This window comes from Cucurbita pepo, chromosome LG09, assembly GCF_002806865.2.
Source record: "Cucurbita pepo subsp. pepo cultivar mu-cu-16 chromosome LG09, ASM280686v2, whole genome shotgun sequence".
Classification (NCBI taxonomy): Eukaryota; Viridiplantae; Streptophyta; class Magnoliopsida; order Cucurbitales; family Cucurbitaceae; genus Cucurbita; species Cucurbita pepo.
The window spans coordinates 9818763-9836001 of NC_036646.1; the positions used below are offsets into that span (position 1 = coordinate 9818763).

At 37.3% G+C, this 17239-nt stretch overlaps 4 protein-coding genes across 7 annotated transcripts; 2 read left to right on the forward strand and 2 right to left on the reverse strand.

Moving 5' to 3' along the window:
• Positions 1 to 220: 220 nt before the first annotated feature.
• Positions 221 to 544, reverse strand: LOC111802174. The gene has a single exon (XM_023686439.1). It carries the CDS (start codon positions 542 to 544, stop codon positions 221 to 223), a length of 324 nt encoding a protein of 107 aa, XP_023542207.1.
• Positions 545 to 3276: 2732 nt separating this feature from the next.
• Positions 3277 to 5305, forward strand: LOC111801648 (probable UDP-arabinopyranose mutase 2). The gene is made up of 4 exons (XM_023685710.1): positions 3277 to 3600; positions 4087 to 4337; positions 4429 to 4597; positions 4717 to 5305. Exons 1-4 carry the CDS (start codon positions 3277 to 3279, stop codon positions 5056 to 5058), a joined length of 1086 nt encoding a protein of 361 aa, XP_023541478.1. The 3' UTR covers positions 5059 to 5305.
• A 196-nt stretch (positions 5306 to 5501) lies between these two features.
• LOC111801647 (squamosa promoter-binding-like protein 6) lies at positions 5502 to 10098 on the reverse strand. Of its 3 annotated transcripts, XM_023685708.1 has the most exons (5): positions 8630 to 10098; positions 8254 to 8390; positions 6475 to 7083; positions 6254 to 6363; positions 5835 to 6011 (listed from the first exon to the last, which is right to left on the reverse strand). In XM_023685708.1, the coding sequence occupies exons 1-5, from the start codon at positions 9295 to 9297 to the stop codon at positions 5988 to 5990; spliced, it is 1548 nt and encodes a 515-aa protein (XP_023541476.1). In that variant the 5' UTR covers positions 9298 to 10098; the 3' UTR covers positions 5835 to 5987. The 3 variants fall into 3 exon arrangements, with proteins under 3 accessions (XP_023541475.1, XP_023541476.1, XP_023541474.1); XM_023685707.1 differs by lacking the exon at positions 5835 to 6011 and adding an exon at positions 5502 to 5757 and having other exon boundaries at positions 6254 to 7083; positions 8630 to 10096; XM_023685706.1 differs by having other exon boundaries at positions 6254 to 7083; positions 8630 to 10097.
• A 4192-nt stretch (positions 10099 to 14290) lies between these two features.
• On the forward strand, positions 14291 to 17108 carry LOC111802063 (MADS-box protein EJ2-like). 2 transcript variants are annotated; one of them, XM_023686314.1, is made up of 9 exons: positions 14291 to 14361; positions 14444 to 14742; positions 15640 to 15718; positions 15972 to 16039; positions 16114 to 16213; positions 16302 to 16343; positions 16415 to 16456; positions 16525 to 16682; positions 16771 to 17108. In XM_023686314.1, the coding sequence occupies exons 2-9, from the start codon at positions 14558 to 14560 to the stop codon at positions 16883 to 16885; spliced, it is 789 nt and encodes a 262-aa protein (XP_023542082.1). In that variant the 5' UTR covers positions 14291 to 14361; positions 14444 to 14557; the 3' UTR covers positions 16886 to 17108. The 2 variants fall into 2 exon arrangements, with proteins under 2 accessions (XP_023542082.1, XP_023542083.1); XM_023686315.1 differs by lacking the exon at positions 14291 to 14361 and having other exon boundaries at positions 14390 to 14742; positions 15975 to 16039.
• The last annotated feature ends 131 nt before the right edge of the window (positions 17109 to 17239 follow it).

Sequence of the window (17239 nt, forward strand, 5' to 3'; positions counted from 1 at the left end):
AAAAAAAAAAAAAAAAAAAAAAAAAAAAAAAAAAAAAAAAAAAAAAAAACATTGTAATTTTGTGAGATTTCATACAACAATTCGGTGGGGGCAACAGAAACGTAATTACACGCAATCAATATTACTCACACTCAATATCTACTATACAGAAACAGAATGAAAAGCAATCACACCATTACTTGACCTACTTGAAATTTAACACACTGATGCTCTGTTTAACTCAATACACCTGGCGGTGAGTGGTTGTAAGAAAGGCTGGCAAGGGACTGGCACGTGGCGATCGTGGAGGCACTTCGTCCAGCTGCTTCCCGTAACTATCGTAATAAATTACGCCCGAGAAATCCAAGGGCTCACATTTATCCCCCATCAAGATCGCCTTCTGCCATACTCCCCCGTCTCCCCACTCCTCTTCCATTTCGTCGCTGCCGCGGTTCTTCTTCTTCTTCTTCTCCTTCGTCTTCGTGTTCTTCAGAAACCGCTTCGATTTCAATTTTGTTTGAATCTTTTTCGACGCTCTGTACGCTTGTTTCGCACAGAGCGTCATGAGAGTGGATAGAGAGACGAGCATGGCCGTCGCCACTCGCCTCGGCGACGTGAGGACGGAACTGCGGCGCTCCGGCGCTCCGGTGTGTTAAAGCCCATGCTTGAAGGAAGGAATCGGAAAGGGAAGGTAAATGAAAGTATTTTTTTTGATTGAATGTATTTATATAATTGTTGAAGTCTAAAGTAGTGGTGGTGGTGGTCGTGGTTGGATATTGGAATATCTAGAAACAACACGATGCCGTATCATCTCAGTGGTTTCGCCTTTATATTTATTCTGCACTGTTCAACTGAAACCATAGGTTTGAAATTTTGTTTTTTTTTTTTTTATTTGAATTGCATCAATAATATGAGGCCACGACCAAGTCTGAAGATGTGATCATGGTTTTTTTAATGTGTTGGAAAATAGATAAATTATTGGTAAACATGTTTGATTTTTTAATGTCATCTCATCTAGATGGTCAGACCTTGAATTTGTTGTTTATATCTTCCACAAAAGTTTATTTGTAAATAAAATACATTAATTTGAAAAAAGTGGTTGGGGTATGGTGTGTTAGGTTGAGAGAGAGAGGGTTTTTGTAGGCTCTGGAGTGTTACAATAAATGTTGTGTTAAGAAGGTTAATACAAAATGAGGGTTGAGAGATTTTGTTGTTTCTTCCATTGTTCTCACATATCCCCTTGCTCTGCTCTTCTGCCACAACGTGTCCCGCTCTCAACTGCTATCTCATTCACTCCGCGCCCTTCCCAAAATCATTAACCACATTCCTCAAGATCTGCCTTTTCTTTGCCACATCTACCTACCATGCCCTTCCCTTCCATCTGCCTTTTCTTTGCCACATCTACCTACCATGCCCTTCCCTTCCATCTGCCTTTTCTTTGCCACATCTACCTACCATGCCCTTCCCTTCCCTTCCCTTCCCTTCCCTTCCCTTCTAATGCCACACACTTCATCCATCCTACCTTTTCACCTATCATGTCAAGGATTGTATGAACTTCATCCTCATCATTCTCAAACCACTCCCCATCTTCATCATTCTCCTCTCTTCTTCTTATTTTTGTGTTGACTTTGAGATTTAAGGATTTCATTTCTAATATAATATCTGTATCGGGTTTTGCTATCTTCGATTTCCCTTTCCTTTTCATCTTTGTTTTTTTTCTCAAATGGAGGAAATGGGTTGAATTTGGTGGCAACACCTTTTCATCTTTTCCTCTTGGATGTCTCTAGATCTGCCTTTTTGTTGGTATTTGGTTAACCCAAATTTCAGATTTTGAAACATCCTCTTCTTCAGATTTGAACCATATTCCTTCTGCTTCCATGTTTAGGGCTTCTCCGACTCTGAAAGATGATGGTAAGAAATAATGAAGAGAAAGTGAGGAGGAATAATTGTATGTTTTACATTGATTTGGAACAGAAAGTGAAGAAGAACAATTAATAACAATACCTCCACTAGGTTCCTTTGAGAAAATTAAGAAACAAAGCCCCCATGTTGTTGGATACATCAATCTTATTTTTGTTTTCCATGGTCCTGGCCCTTGCCAACGGAGAAATAAAGAGGCGAGTGACGTCGATGTTCGACGACACACAGAGACAAGACAAGAGTGAGATAAGAACTGAGATGTCGAACGACGGCACACAAAGAGAGTAGAGAGGAGTTGAACATCGAACAACCAAGACAAACACTATGATTATGATGCGAGTGTGTGAGACTTCATTTCAATTACCTAATTATTCTCAAGGTCGAAGACGACTCACGATCAAAGAGAGAGAAGAGAGAGTTAGAGAGACAGCCTGCAGAGTGCTGACGTGCCATTAGTAGGGGCAGACTCATGGGCTTGGGGTGTGTGGGCTTCTGCTATGTGGACATGGGCCTATTTTATTTATTTATTTTTAAGGTTTTTTTAGGTTGGGTGGGATGGACCAAATAATTTGAATTTTGAACCCAAATCAGATCGGGTTCTACAAAATGAACCAACCCAAGCTCGAAATCTTTTTAAACTCAATCGAACCTTTATAACTTGGGTTGAATTTGATTGGATTTTCGAGTTAGCGAGTTGATGTACACCCCTACCGGCAAGGTTATACCAAATTACACATTAGCATCGCATATGAAAAGTGATATTTAGAGTGATATTTAGTTTAATTTAAATCCATTTAGATAAGTGATATTTAGTTTAATTTAAATCCATTTAGATTATATATATATATATGCTAATAGCACACACTAATTTTTACTCACACTTAAAATTAAAATAATTCTCAAAGTCATAGCACAAGGTTTGGTGATCCAAGGGTTGAGTGTTGCTTCATGTGACAGACAAAGTTAGATATTTTTTAATATGAAGATGCAAGGATATGGTAGTTCCATTATTATTATTGTCTAATTTTGAAAGAACAATTAGAGTTTAATGTCAACAAGGCTGTGGAATGTTATGAAAACGGGAAACGCATAAGATAGCGAGGGAGAGCGTGATTGGAGGTTCTATACTTTTATTGAGAGTCTTCTTAAACTGCGAGATTAAATTTGCAATTTAATCAACTTTTGAACGTATACAGAACGGATGCCAAAGGAACATGCGTTTACTTTTAACAATCTAGAACAGATGGTCAATAAATTGGACTCTCTCCCCTCTTCCCTTCCAGTGTAAAACCCTCCCCCAACCCCTCATCGAATTCGAGCTCAAACCCTCTAATCTCCCCGTTTCATTCCATCTCTCTGTACCACATTCCGACCCAAATGGCCGATTCCAAAGTTTCTCCGACTCCCCTGCTCAAAGATGAGCTCGATATCGTCATACCCACTATCCGAAACCTTGATTTTCTTGAGATGTGGAGGCCCTTTTTCCAGCCTTACCATCTCATCATTGTTCAGGACGGCGACCCCTCCAAGGTCATCAACGTCCCTGAGGGCTTTGACTACGAGCTCTACAATCGCAACGATATCAATCGGATTCTGGGTCCGAAAGCTTCTTGCATTTCCTTTAAGGATTCTGCTTGCCGGTGCTTTGGTTACATGGTCTCCAAGAAGAAGTATATCTACACCATAGATGATGACTGCTTTGTGAGTTTTTCCCCCACTCTTGAATTGGGATTTTTGTGCCATGTTTCGGGATTTTGGATCTGATCTGATTTGGGATATGCATTGTGGAATTTGGGGGTGTTTTTTAATGTTCTCTGTGTAGAGATGGTTCGTCCTGGAATGTTGGTTTTGCCTTGCCCTGTTTTACTGGGATTGGTTGAATTTTAGATGATTGGATTTTTTAACTCTTTGTTTAGCTATAACATCTTCGGGCATGATGTTAGCGGCGTGTTTACAGATTTGCATGCTTTAAAAAGCTAAGCTTTCCACTCGTCGGTTGTAGATCTGTCCGGAAACTCACCCGAGACCAGGAATCATTTTAGAATTTTCTATTGTAGTTGCCTAAACTCATGGATCTGCTACATATTTAGGCAAGCAAGTGATCTCGTATAGCTAGAGCTAATATTCTGTCAGTGGCTGGATCGTTCCTTATGGATCTGAGGATGTGTTCTTGGGTTCGTCTTGCAGGTTGCAAAGGATCCATCAGGCAAGAACATCAATGCACTTGAACAGCACATCAAGAACCTCTTGACCCCGTCTACACCCAACTTCTTCAATACCTTGTACGACCCCTACCGTGAGGGTGCTGACTTCGTGCGTGGATATCCATTTAGTCTCCGGGAGGGTGTCGCTACCGCAGTGTCTCATGGCCTGTGGCTCAACATCCCGGATTACGATGCACCCACACAGCTTGTGAAGCCCCTTGAGAGAAATACAAGGTATGAACTTATTGAATTACACTAGAGTTTTGTGTTTTTTTTTTTTTGTTTTTTTTTTAATCATAAGCTGATTGTTTTAGCTATCCCTTAGGTATGTTGATGCAGTCTTGACTATTCCAAAGTCAACCCTCTTCCCCATGTGTGGTATGAATCTGGCATTTGACCGTGAGCTGATCGGCCCAGCAATGTATTTCGGTCTCATGGGTGATGGTCAGCCAATTGGACGCTACGACGATATGTGGGCTGGTTGGTGCATGAAGGTACGTTGACATCCCCCCATAACCAGCTGATTCTCTTTCATTTTCATTCTTGTTTCCCATGTTTTGCAATACCTCAATTGAAGCTGATCATATTTGGAGCGTGGGATCTTGTGTACTAGGTAATATGCGACCATCTAGGATTTGGAGTGAAGACGGGACTGCCCTACATTTGGCACAGCAAAGCGAGCAACCCATTTGTAAACCTGAAGAAGGAATACAAGGGAATCTACTGGCAAGAGGAACTGATACCATTTTTCCAAGCTGTTAAACTTCCAAAAGAATGCACCACGGTGCAGGAATGCTACATTGAACTCTCGAAGCAAGTTAAAGCAAAACTTGCTGGCGTCGACGAATACTTCGACAAGCTTGCAGATGCCATGGTCACTTGGATTGAAGCATGGGATGAACTGAACCCATCAGGCAGTAAAGCAGCCGATCTGCCAAATGGTGCTTCGAAATAGGCATTGGATTTGGATAATCGATACTTCTTGGTAGCTTTTTACTGATGTTACCTTCTAATGTTACCGGCTTAGCCTCGCTTGGAATCTCAGAGGATTGGTAGAGAATGAGCTTTAGCCATAGCAGTAAAAGGAAATGATTTCATGTATTTCTGTGATTTTTTTAGCATTTAGCTATTTCAAACTGAGATTGTTGCAGGGAGAATTCAAATGATTATTTAATTTTCTTAGAGATTGGTCTCTTTTGTTTGGTTTTCTTCTCATTTTTAGATCAAGTTTTCTTCACCTTTCCCTTTTGAAGCAGTGCTGACTTTATAATGGCCTTCATTTTGTGAACTTGGTTTGTTTGTGTGTTGTAATATATTGATTGCTTCTTGACAAGAATATTGATTCTTTCCCAAATGGATAGGATGAAAGCAACAGAATATGCAATGAGACATCTTAAATAGCACAAATGTAGCATCTCAATCATCTACGAACTAATTTTACGACGATTTTTTTGGGATTCGAGTAGTTAGTCCCAAGATGAAAGCATTAGTATTATAGAAACAATCGAACTAGGAAAGAAAACAGGGTTAGAGGTACGAGACAGGAAGATTATACAACAGTCTGTTCTCTCCTCGACTAACAAAATGTACCATTGACATAGGATTGATGGGTTCAACTCCTCCACAGCCTTCATGAAGTCTCCTACACAGAGTCCTGTTTTAGAAGACGGGTTCGATTTCAGTCGAAACTATAAACAATTAAACGTAATATAAAATATAATGACGCGAAAGGTAAAACAAGTGCTTAGATTTCTTTTCTTCAATTGGGAATCTTGCATAATTCATTTTCATGAAGAGAAGGGTGGGGGTAGACATTCTCTCTTTTTAGTTGGTAAATAAGGTTCATGATAATGAACCTAAAGACAATCCCTACGCAACATCGGATCACTTACAAAGTCCTCCATGGACCTGAGTTGGTCATAAAGAAGCAGTGTCATGCTACAGGCAAAACAATCACGACAACATAGAATTAGCAATTTTGATCTTAGCAGATTTCTTGTAGCATTCTCCCAGTTGCATTGATGGAACTGCTTTTCTATTTAAGCCATTAAAAGGAAAACCTAAAAGGTTGCTAGTCTACCCTTTTGATGTGCTTAGCTTTGTTTTCGAGTTGATATATAGATCCTAAAAATATGTTCTTATTTATTTACCTGCATGGAGTGCCTTTGATGTTCCACTCGATGGAGCTGTGATGAAAGTTGTAGCAAGTCCATAGTTGGAGTGTGTTCATAGGAAAGATTAGCCTTGGCATTACCCAAACCTGATCCATGAAGAACCCCATCAGTGATCTGAAAGGTGACACTATGATCACTGCTTTCACCGGTCATTATGGGAACCATTTGAGCTTCACTCATCCCGGAGGCAAACTTACTTGAAATCCCAGTTGAAGAAGCCTGTGAGCTCACTCCCATGAGCTTTTCAGAGAGTTCACTCATGCTGTAATTCGATCTACTCTTGGACATGGTGAAAGCACGAGGCACGTGAACTATGGATGGATGAGTCGATGCATTTTGTGAATGTGATGACAGAAGAGAGAGAGCACACCCATAATCCGGATTTCCAGAAACTCCTTGGATGGTTGATGCTGCATCATAAACTCCAAAGTTTTCGCTTGATAGGTTAGTGTGGTGGAACAATGGGTGTGTGTCCATATGGAGGCCTCCCACGTTATGAGAATATTGGCAACTTGTGTCGCATAACATGTTTTCTGTAACTGCTGCATTACTTCCATTTCCTTGAAAACAAGGTATCTGTACTTCAAAATCATAGGGAAGCAAGGGAGATTTCATATTCAGAAGCCTGTCCCCCACTGAAGTTGCACACATAGAATTATAATCATTCTTGCCCTCCACTTTTATACGCTTACACCAATCATTTTTTCCAAGCTTCTCTGGATAATAAACACCACTAGACAGTATATCTTTGCAGATAAATGAAGTTGCACCCAATGCTTTCTCCTGAAATCTTCTGTCTCCATTACCTGAAATTTTCAATCAGTAGTGTGAACATTAACAATGTTGAAGTGGCTAGATAACAACATGGGCCGAAAGACAACACATTATATTGCAAATATAAAGGAATTTGGTATGCTTAGTGCATATAAGATAAAGCCGTGATATTGATGAAGATTTTAAAAGATACTAAAAACAGCATAATCAGATTCAAAGATACATACAGAATACCCAAAACAAACAAATGAAACTGCTCAACTAGATGTTAAATACATTAAAGCAGCCAAGCAATCAAGCAAGCACATGTTCAGGATGGATGGCTGTCGGGAATCTTTGACTTTGAACTTTCGTGTCAAACAACTTGAAATATTTAAGATATTGCCACACAGTTAATATGGTTCTCAAATACTGTAAAACTTTTGGACCTTCAAAACAACTAAAATGCTAGTGGCAGCCAATTAAGCCTGAAGGAAGAGTAGCAAAATGGTTAGTATGTCAGTTTTCAACGTTTGCATTGAAATCAAAAGGTAAAGGACAAGACTAGTCCATCTTTTTCTGAGTTTGATCCTGACAAACCCAGTAAGTAATCTTCCATGTATTCTATTTTTCACCATCACAGATATGCTACAAGATGAGTACCCAAAATAAAATGAAATGAAAGCGTGATTAAAACTTGCTAAGAGGCAGTATCAGATGTAATTAAGTTCACACTCGTCAAAATAAAGGCAAAATTCATCTTACGATCCAAATGAAGCAATGAACAGCTGTAACACTTTCACTTTTTAGATGTGGTTGTTGGCTTGTGCGATCCAAATGAAGCAATAAACAAGTAATGACAGTTAGAACAGAACTATCACAATTTAATTCACTTCCTCATTTCCCAAAAAAGGGTTCACTTGAAGGGTTGAAAGGAAGGGATCAAAGCTTAAAAGGTTCATAATTCTACAATTTCAACTCGGCCTAACCTTGAAGTTTAATCATTCTCTAAAGATGGAAATAATATTGGAGAGCTTCATAGTACAAATTGTGTAAAAAAGAAGATGAAAATATTGAATGGCCTAATAATGATCAAACCAACCCTTTCAAGATTAAATAAAACAAGAAAAAAAAAAAATTCTTGAGAGAGAGTCAGAGATAGTGAGATGGAAAGATGGAAGGTTAGAGGATATGGAGAAATGAAATGAGATATGCTATAATACCATTATATGGCTGAAGCAACCTCTGTGCCCTTCCTGAGTGAAAACTGACTTGAGGCTTTCTTCTACGTTCATTGTGGCCTGCAAGTCGTTTACGACAGCTGCGTTTACCATCATCAAATTCAGAAAGCAAATGAAACCTGAAAGTAAGAACAAATCCTTAATCAAAGTACCCAAGTCAGGTTCAAACAGGGTAATATATGACTGGATTGATGATAAGCTCATCATAATGAAAAAGAGCAATTTCTAGAGTCACAGTCGAAACAAAGATAAGCAAAGTGCTCACTCCCCTCTTATGGTTTCACAAAAAAGACCAAAAAGACTGTTGAAGAACAGAATCATGATTTGAGGTGAGAAAATGAGTGAAAATATAACCAACCTGCTACATTGCTGACAAAACCTCTGCTCTATGCCATTCACAATAACTTTGGAAGTCTTTGAATGAACCTCACAAACCTTATGCCTCTTGTGGTAGTCTTTAGAGGAGCTGAGATCCTTGTTACACCCATAAACTTGGCAAAACGGAGTCAGGAAATTCACCCCTTGAGATCTCATTTTCTTATAAGAAGTTGATGACTCAGTGGAAGATGAAATTGCAGCTCTCTTGGAGTACTTGAAACTGTGAGCATCCCCTGTATCAATAAATCTGCCTAACTTCAAATCAATAAGAGACGAATCTCGATTGTTGGAGTCAACAATAGAACCAGAAAGCTTTGAAGTGGACTCCTCTTCTCCAGGAAGTGGATGAGAGGTGGGCAAAACAAGATTCAAGCTTCTCCCTCCATCAATTTTGGTATTCAGGACATCACTGAAAGAATCATCAGGTAATTGTTTCCCAACCATTAAGGGAAATTCTAGTTCCCCAAAGCTCTGGTTCTCCACATGCTGAGCACCACCTGAAAGAAGTATATTGTCCCCAAAACTACATGGGTTCTTGAATTCCCAACCCAACAAAGAATATTTGCTTTTCAGAAGTGAATTAGTAGATGAATTCATCTCATCAGACAAAAATCCCTTCCCTTGAGAACCATAGTTCCACGACTCCATTCTACAGCAAGATCAGAGCTTATGAGAGCTTTCAAAACAAACCCACCTGAACAATCAGGCAAATCAGCATCTTCTTTCTTTTAAACGTTTCGAACCCAACATACCCAACTCGTTTCAATGTTTTCAAATCATCATTAACAAACAAAATCTAGGTTACATTCAGAGGCATCAAAAGTAATCAGCATAATCCGCAGAAGCTCACCCCCCTTCCCCCCTCCCTCCAGCATAAATAAATAAAGCCACCAAATTATCCTCCTCAAGCAACCGTCGGTTTGATTGGAAACCCCTCTTAGTGAATCCAAATACGGACAACTGAAGTGCACAATACGACAAACGAATGTCTGAATTTCACGTGAATGCAAGAGGTGGAGAGACAAGCAGGGATGCTCAGCTGAGTGAAAGAATGAAGTTAGAGCAAAAACAGTAGGAGACGGAAAATGAGAGCATGGTTCAAAGAAAAACAAACAAAAAGCTTTAAGAAAAATGGAGTTTAAATTGCCCCAAAATGGGAAATGATGTGAGAAACGAAGAGAAATAGGGTGGTTGTGGGCTTGCAGAGGACTTTAAAGGGCGTACAAGAACAATGGCAATATGCAGGCACATGCACAACTCCTTGGATGCGCGCTGAACTGTGGGAAGGGTTAGTATAAAAACCCTGGATTTCCACTTCAAAGTTGGTTTCTTTTTTACTAATTTGAAGATATTTCTGTTTGCTCAGCGACGCTTACTGATGAACATGAAAAGGGTTGTTTTCTTTTATGAATCTAAAATCCCTAAGCATTAAATGAAAGTGTGTTTGTGAGGTTGCTTGGTCCATAGGTAAAAGAAAAAGAGGTCTCCAGCTAATTTTTTGTGTGGATCATATTGTGTACGTAACATTTAGTTGATTTGAAGTTTTCAATCCCTTTTTTCTTACTCCTATTTGTACTTTTTTGTCCCTAGAAAATCCCAATAACAATATCAATTTCTTATTTCTCACAAAAATTCAGTACCTCCAAATAAAGTAGCTTTTGTGTCTTAAGCCCAATGCCATGCCCAAAAAGTGTGCCAAGTTGCTTTCCTAAAACTTTTAGGGTTAGAAATATTGAAATCTAGCCTGGGGCAACCTTTTCATACCATAAATTTGTTTGCTTGCAAATGGGAATTTACTGATTAACCCCAAACCTGAATGAGATTACATTATAAATAATATTTCAATATCCTAATCATTTGTACCATTCATTTGTCACAACACTGTTTTGTGCATGTGTCTTGTATTTACTTTGTTGTATTAGACGTTTTTTTTCTTTTTCTAAGATTCAATTTTTCTTGTCACTTTCAAATATAAATCACTCAATAAATCATTTTTATTTTGGATGTCTTAATATATAAGAACATGCTTATGCTCTAACAATTCTGTTTGAAATTCTTAAAAAATGCAAAGTGGTAGAGAAAAAACATAATTCATGTGCAACACATCAGCATAGAAAATATAAAATGTAAATGGAAGAGTTTGACCAAACATGCAATTGCATTCACTCATTCACTCGTTGATTACAATATTAAAAAGGGAGTTTGAGGGAGGCAATAATTTGGAGAATAATGGAAAGACATAGACCACTCTTCTATTCTAATGTTATTCTAATGTAATGATGAGTGATTATGAACCCATAGAACATTTTTGTGCAATGGTTCTTTCTCTTTTATTGGGAAAATATGTTTTAAAATCGCAAGACATGACAATGATATATAACGGATCAAAACAAACGGTATCTGCTAGCGATTAACTTGAACTGTTACAAAATGACTCGAACAATATGGACCAATCTGACCCAACTCAAATATTTTATGATTGAGTTGAGTGGGATGATGAATAAATAAATAAGAGTGGCTTAGATAAGCATGTGGAGAAAGCATTTTGTTGTTGGAGTTGGGGGGGTTGGGGGTATGGTGTGTAATAATAGATATCCACGTCACCAACAAACCCTCATGCTCTCCAACTCCAATGCTTTCCACCTTTCCCAATACCAAATAAATAAATAATATTGTCGATCGAATTTCGACAAAATAATATNTTTTTTTTTTTTTTTTTTTTTTTTGGAACAAGAAATTAAAGATGGCAATTTAAGTATGTTTGTTACCAATTGAGTTACGCAATTTGTAGCTTTTAGACTTTTGTTGTTGTTCTTTGGAGATAACACAATTTCGTTGACCAATCCTCAAATGGGCTTTTCTCTCAGCCAGCCCATTAACGGCCCACAAACTTGCTTCCAATTTCGTTGACCCAACCATTTTTAAAAGGGTTCGTTAAGCTAAACGGCCCAAAACAGGTGAGTCCGCGTTCCGTTCACCCATCCATAAATATTTATCAGTAATCAAGTTAGGACATCATTCGGTGTTTGGCTCTAATACCATTTGTAATAGCTTAAGCCCACCATTAACGGATATTGTCTATTTTAGCTCGTTATGTATTGCGGTCAGCATTACAATTTTGAAACGTGTCTGTTAGGGAGAGATTTCCTTGCTCTCGACCCACGTGGAAGGGCGGTGAGACATAGATTGTGATTAATGTTTTAGAAGATGAGCACATAAGAAAGGGAAGCAAGTGGGCAGGGTGGTAAATGAATAGTAAGTTAGAATATGTATTTGACAAAAGTTGGGGTGTCTAAAATGCCATGGGCTTAAAGAAACAGTACAATCTGTTGGCACCATCACATAAGCTGCTTCTCACCTGCCAACTACCTTTCTCATGACTTGATGGCATCTGCATGTAATCAATACATAGAGAGAGATGATAGAGAGAAACAAAAAAAAAGTAATGAAAATTTTGAAAGGTTTACTCTGTGAACACGTGCTGTGGGATCCCCATGTGGTACAAAACTGATAAGAGGACAATCAAATCAAATCAATGAGAAGACCCAACGATCAAAATGCATCCCCAGGATTGTACGATTTATTTCATTGTTTTGCAAATGCTGCTACAACGTAAACCAACTCTTGCCTTTTCTCCGGGCTATTTAGGTAAGCTTTTATGGATATCTGCTTCATCCTCTAAATTTTTACATCAACAACCCTAATCTCTTTGTGTTTCTACTACAAAATTGGTGTTTGGGCTTTGTTTTTATAATAATGGCTTTCAGATTATTGTTTGGTTTCTTTACTCACCTCACCACTCACAATTAGCAGATTTTGCTGGCTAAATGGACACGAAAATAAAAACATGAAAAATGTGTTCCAAAATTGTTGGAGTACTACTGCCTTGGTTAATTAAGGAAGATTAATCTTGTTTTCAGTTTCTGGATTATTTTTTCATTCTTAAACTCATTCATTGATTGAATTTTGATCTATTTAAGCTTAATCACACTTGTTGGATTCCTTAACTAGGTTTAATGTAAAACATAACATCCATCTCTAAAGCCTAAAGCCTAAAGCCTTGCACTTCTATCTATCCTTCTTCTAAAAATACTTAAAACAATTAGCTTGCTAGTAGTTTTTTAGTTTGTTTTTTAGTGTTATGTCAATAGTTTGTTTGTTCGTTCATTCNTTGTACTTAGAAATCTTGTTCCTAAGTTGTAGACTTTCTTAGGCAATCTCCTTAGTTCATCTAAGCTCAACTTAATAGAAAATGATGGAAGCAATCGAGTTCTCTTTTCTTGGCCCTTTTCTTGGCCCTATCTAGGCTATCGGTTCTCAAGGTTCAGCTCTTCTAAACTCATCTTCTCTCAAGTTCTTTTTTCATCATTGTCATTATCATCAACCTATATATCATAGGTACTCAAGGTGCATCCTCAGTATCGATTCTAACCCATTATTCTCATCCTATCGTTATGGACATTGTCATGAGATTGTCTAATAAGGTTTAGTTGATATCTCCCTAGTAAGTCTCATAACGTAAAAATCATAAAAAGAGGAGGTGACCCTCAAGCCTGCCAACGCTCATCTACCCATGTGGCCCCTTTTTCTCATCTGAGTAAGATCACGGTTAGGGAATGATTAAGGAATGATTGGAGACCCCCTGACTACACCCACAAAGTACTCAAATAGTTCCTATAAAATTCATGCATTTGAAGGTTAAATCCTAGTTGTACCAACTCATAAACGTAAAGGTACTACTACATATCCCACCATTCAAGACCGATTCATTCATGAACAAATTCATTAGTAAACCCGTATTTTGTTTAAATTATATATATATTGATATTTTTTTTAAAAAAAAATTAAATCGGGTTGATATGGATGGATGGTATGATTCTCACCATTGTTTTACACAAAGTTGGCACAAAGTTGGCTTACAAGTCAAAAGTGATGTAAATTTGGTGCAACTAATAATGGAAGCCGTGACGAATTTGTCAAATAAATTTGATTCATTTTTTTTGGAAATCGACTTTTTTTTTTTTTTTTTTTTTTTTTTAAATTTTTTGAAAAAGTAAAAAAGAAAAAGTAAATTTTAATCTTAATAGTACCACTCCACTAAAAATCTCAAACTAATGATTGTGTTCCTTAAAACTCTAAGCTTTCGTATATAAGTTAGTTAAGAGAGTCTATTAGGGTTATGTTTTAAAACCATTAGTACATAGTATCACACATGGTTAAGATATTCCTATCTAAATTTGAGGTGTAATTCAATAAAAATGAAAACTTTAGGATATAAATTAATTGTTATAGGGGAGCTGTTTGTAATGGAAAGAAAGAAAGAAAGGAAAACAACCCTAAAAGAGATGAAAAGTAAGAGGGGGAATCAAATCCAAACCCTTTAACCCAAAGGAATGTATATATAATGTATAAGATGGAGAGACCGACACGTGTAAAATGTAAAGGTAAGGATGATTAGTATTAACGACCAACAGACATTAAAATGTAACCTAGACAAAGTACCATGATTTCACAACACAGCAATACCCTAGAATTTAGTNAAAAAAAAAAAAAAAAAGAAGAAAAAGAAAAGAAAAGGCAGTTCCCTTTATTACCTGTGTTTGGAAGGAAAGAGTGGGAGTTTTAGCTTGGTGTGGTATACATAAAAAGATGATAAAGTTGAAAACCTGGGGCGAAACCTGAAACAAGGCCTACACTGTATTATACATACGGGTATGCAAATTTAATGTTTGGAGTTGAGGGTTTCCCTTGCTCTCTTATTTTCTGGTCTCATCGTTTTCTTTCATCTTTTTAGGACCTCTTTGGGGAGGGGCTGGTCAGGTTGTTTACCAAGACTAGAAAGGGAAAGGGAAAGGGAAAGGGAAAGGGAAAAGGAAAAGGAAAAGGCAAAGGCAAACAGGATAGCGTAATGGGGAGAGGGAGAGTTGAGTTGAAGCGAATTGAGAACAAAATTAACAGGCAGGTTACTTTTGCCAAGAGAAGAAATGGGTTGCTCAAGAAAGCTTATGAACTCTCCGTTCTTTGTGATGCTGAAGTTGCTCTCATCATCTTCTCTAATCGTGGCAAGCTCTTTGAGTTTTCTGGTGGCTCTAGGTATACTCTTCACTCCCTCTCACTATCTATTTTTATGTAATTACTACGCCTTTCATCTCACTTTCCTCAATCTCTCTCTCTCCACAGATCTGACACATCTTAAAACCAAAATATATATATATATATATATATAATTTCTTGTTCTTCAGGTCAGCCAAATCTAGGGTTAAATCATCCAAATATGATATACTTAATTATGAAGTTTTTTGATACCTGGAAGTGAAGACATGAAATCAAAGGTGTTTCTTAATGGGGGAGATAGGTTATTAAGCAGTGTTACAAGTCTTGGGGGTTTGTGTATCAAGATTGTTAGCCAGTAACAACCACAGTACTGGATTGTTTACTGTTGTGATTTTCGTGGCAGAGACATGATGTTTGGTGTTTAATCACACCTGATTCGCTGCACTGACAGGGAATTATCTTCTTTTAAAAATAAAAATGAACTGCTGTTGTTGTTCTAACCATTTTTCTTTTAATTCTTTTTCACTTCAATTTTCTCTCCCTTTTTTGAGGATGGTTGGGATGGAGTCCCATGTTCGCAAATCTAAGAAAAAATCATGAGTTTATAAACAATAAATACTATTTTCATTAGTATAAAGCCTTCTGGGGAAAAGCCGAAAGCAAAACATTGTGTTGATTCAAATTTCGACTTTAGTGTGATAGTCCTTCTATTATTACTTACCTTGGAAGAGTATCATTTTGCCTGTTGTGCAATTTGTTTATATTCAGTTTTCTTATTTGGAGCATTTTCAAAGTTGGATAAAAAGGTGGTTTATTATATCTATATATATGGCCAGCCATTTAATTTTCGCATTCAATAATTTATATTCTAAAAATCTTTTTTTTTTTTTNTTTTTTTTTTTTTTTTTTTTTTTTTTTTTGTTTATTTATGATAAGCATGACTAAGACGCTCGAGAAGTATCGAAGGTGTAGTTATGACATACGGGATGGTGCCCGCCACCTAAATAACAATGGGGTAAGTAGATTTAATGTTATAGTTTCTCCAAGTATAGGTTAAATTATAAATATAAGATTATTGGTTTGGAGATATATCCAAACCCTAAACACTTAAACTCTGAGTGTGGTTCAAACATCATAGGACAAGCAATATGTGTTGAGTATGATGTTTCATATTAAATGTTATGTAACATATAATAATAAGTAATATATATATGTATGTTAGTGTATTATTGAGAGATTTTTGTATTAATTGTTATGGCTCTCATCAGCAGCCACAGAGCTTTGATGATTACTTGAACCTAAAAGCCACAGTTGAATTCATGCAGCAATCTCAGAGGTATATTGTAAACTTGTAACATTTAAGGAGATTAGGTGGTTGTTAAAATTGTTGAATGTGAATGTTACATATAGAAACCTTTTGGGGGAAGATTTAGGACCGCTGAATGCCAAGGAACTTGAGCAACTTGAGCATCAATTGGAGACATCCTTGGAGCGCATTAGATCCACAAAGGTACTTCAGAATTGCACATATTTAGTAGAATTAACCTTGCATTTTGAGCTCTCTTTCCTTAAAATCCAATCATTATTCCTTAAAACAGACACGAACCCTAATGGACCAGCTTGCAGAACTTCAACGCAAGGTACATATTTTATTTCTTATTTATTTGTATCTTAATTAGGTTGTGTTAAAACAATATATTGATGCATGCAGGAGCATATGCTTGTTGAAGACAACCGAAGTTTAAGAAAGAAGGTAAAATGTGTATATTAACATTTTTAGAAATAATTAAGTGTGTTGGAATTGTGAATGCACCCGTGCAGCTGGAAGAAAGCAGCGCGCAAGTAGCGGCAGCCTCCGCGGCGTGGGGCTGGGAAGGCGGCGCGGGAGGACACAGCATGGACTATTCCAGCCGCATTGCTTCACAATCAGACGCCTTTTTCTACCCCATAACCCAACCCATTCCCACTTTACAAATTGGGTATTAAAAAAATCCCTTCTTTTTTCGTGAAAGATTTGCAAACCCATTTTTTGTTTGTGAAACTTCCATTTTCTCTTCTGGGTTTCAGGTACAATTCTGTTGGCTCAGTTGGATTGAGTAATAATAATACTCATAATAATAATACTAATGCTGGAGCTCCACCCCAAAATGGCAATGGATTTCAGCTTGGATGGATGCTTTAAGACTAAACTCCGAAGCTTATTCCGAAGCTTATTCCGAAGCTTATTCCCAGTAATGTATATGAATTTGGGGCATGCTTAGACACTTCTCCTACCTCTCTCCAGTATTGTATTGATCTATGCAACTTGTAATTATAACTCTCCAATTCCAAACATATTCAAAACAAGCTTATGACTTGTCGATATCATACATATGGTTAATTATATTGTTACGTATGCTTCATTATATTGTTTTTCCATTACAAAAAAATGGTTTTTCTTTTGCATTCTTCCTCAAGATTATCAAACTATCGTGAGGAATCGGAACTAAGGATTGTTCTTTTTATGTCGTGGTATCTTGTATTCACTCAAATTTGA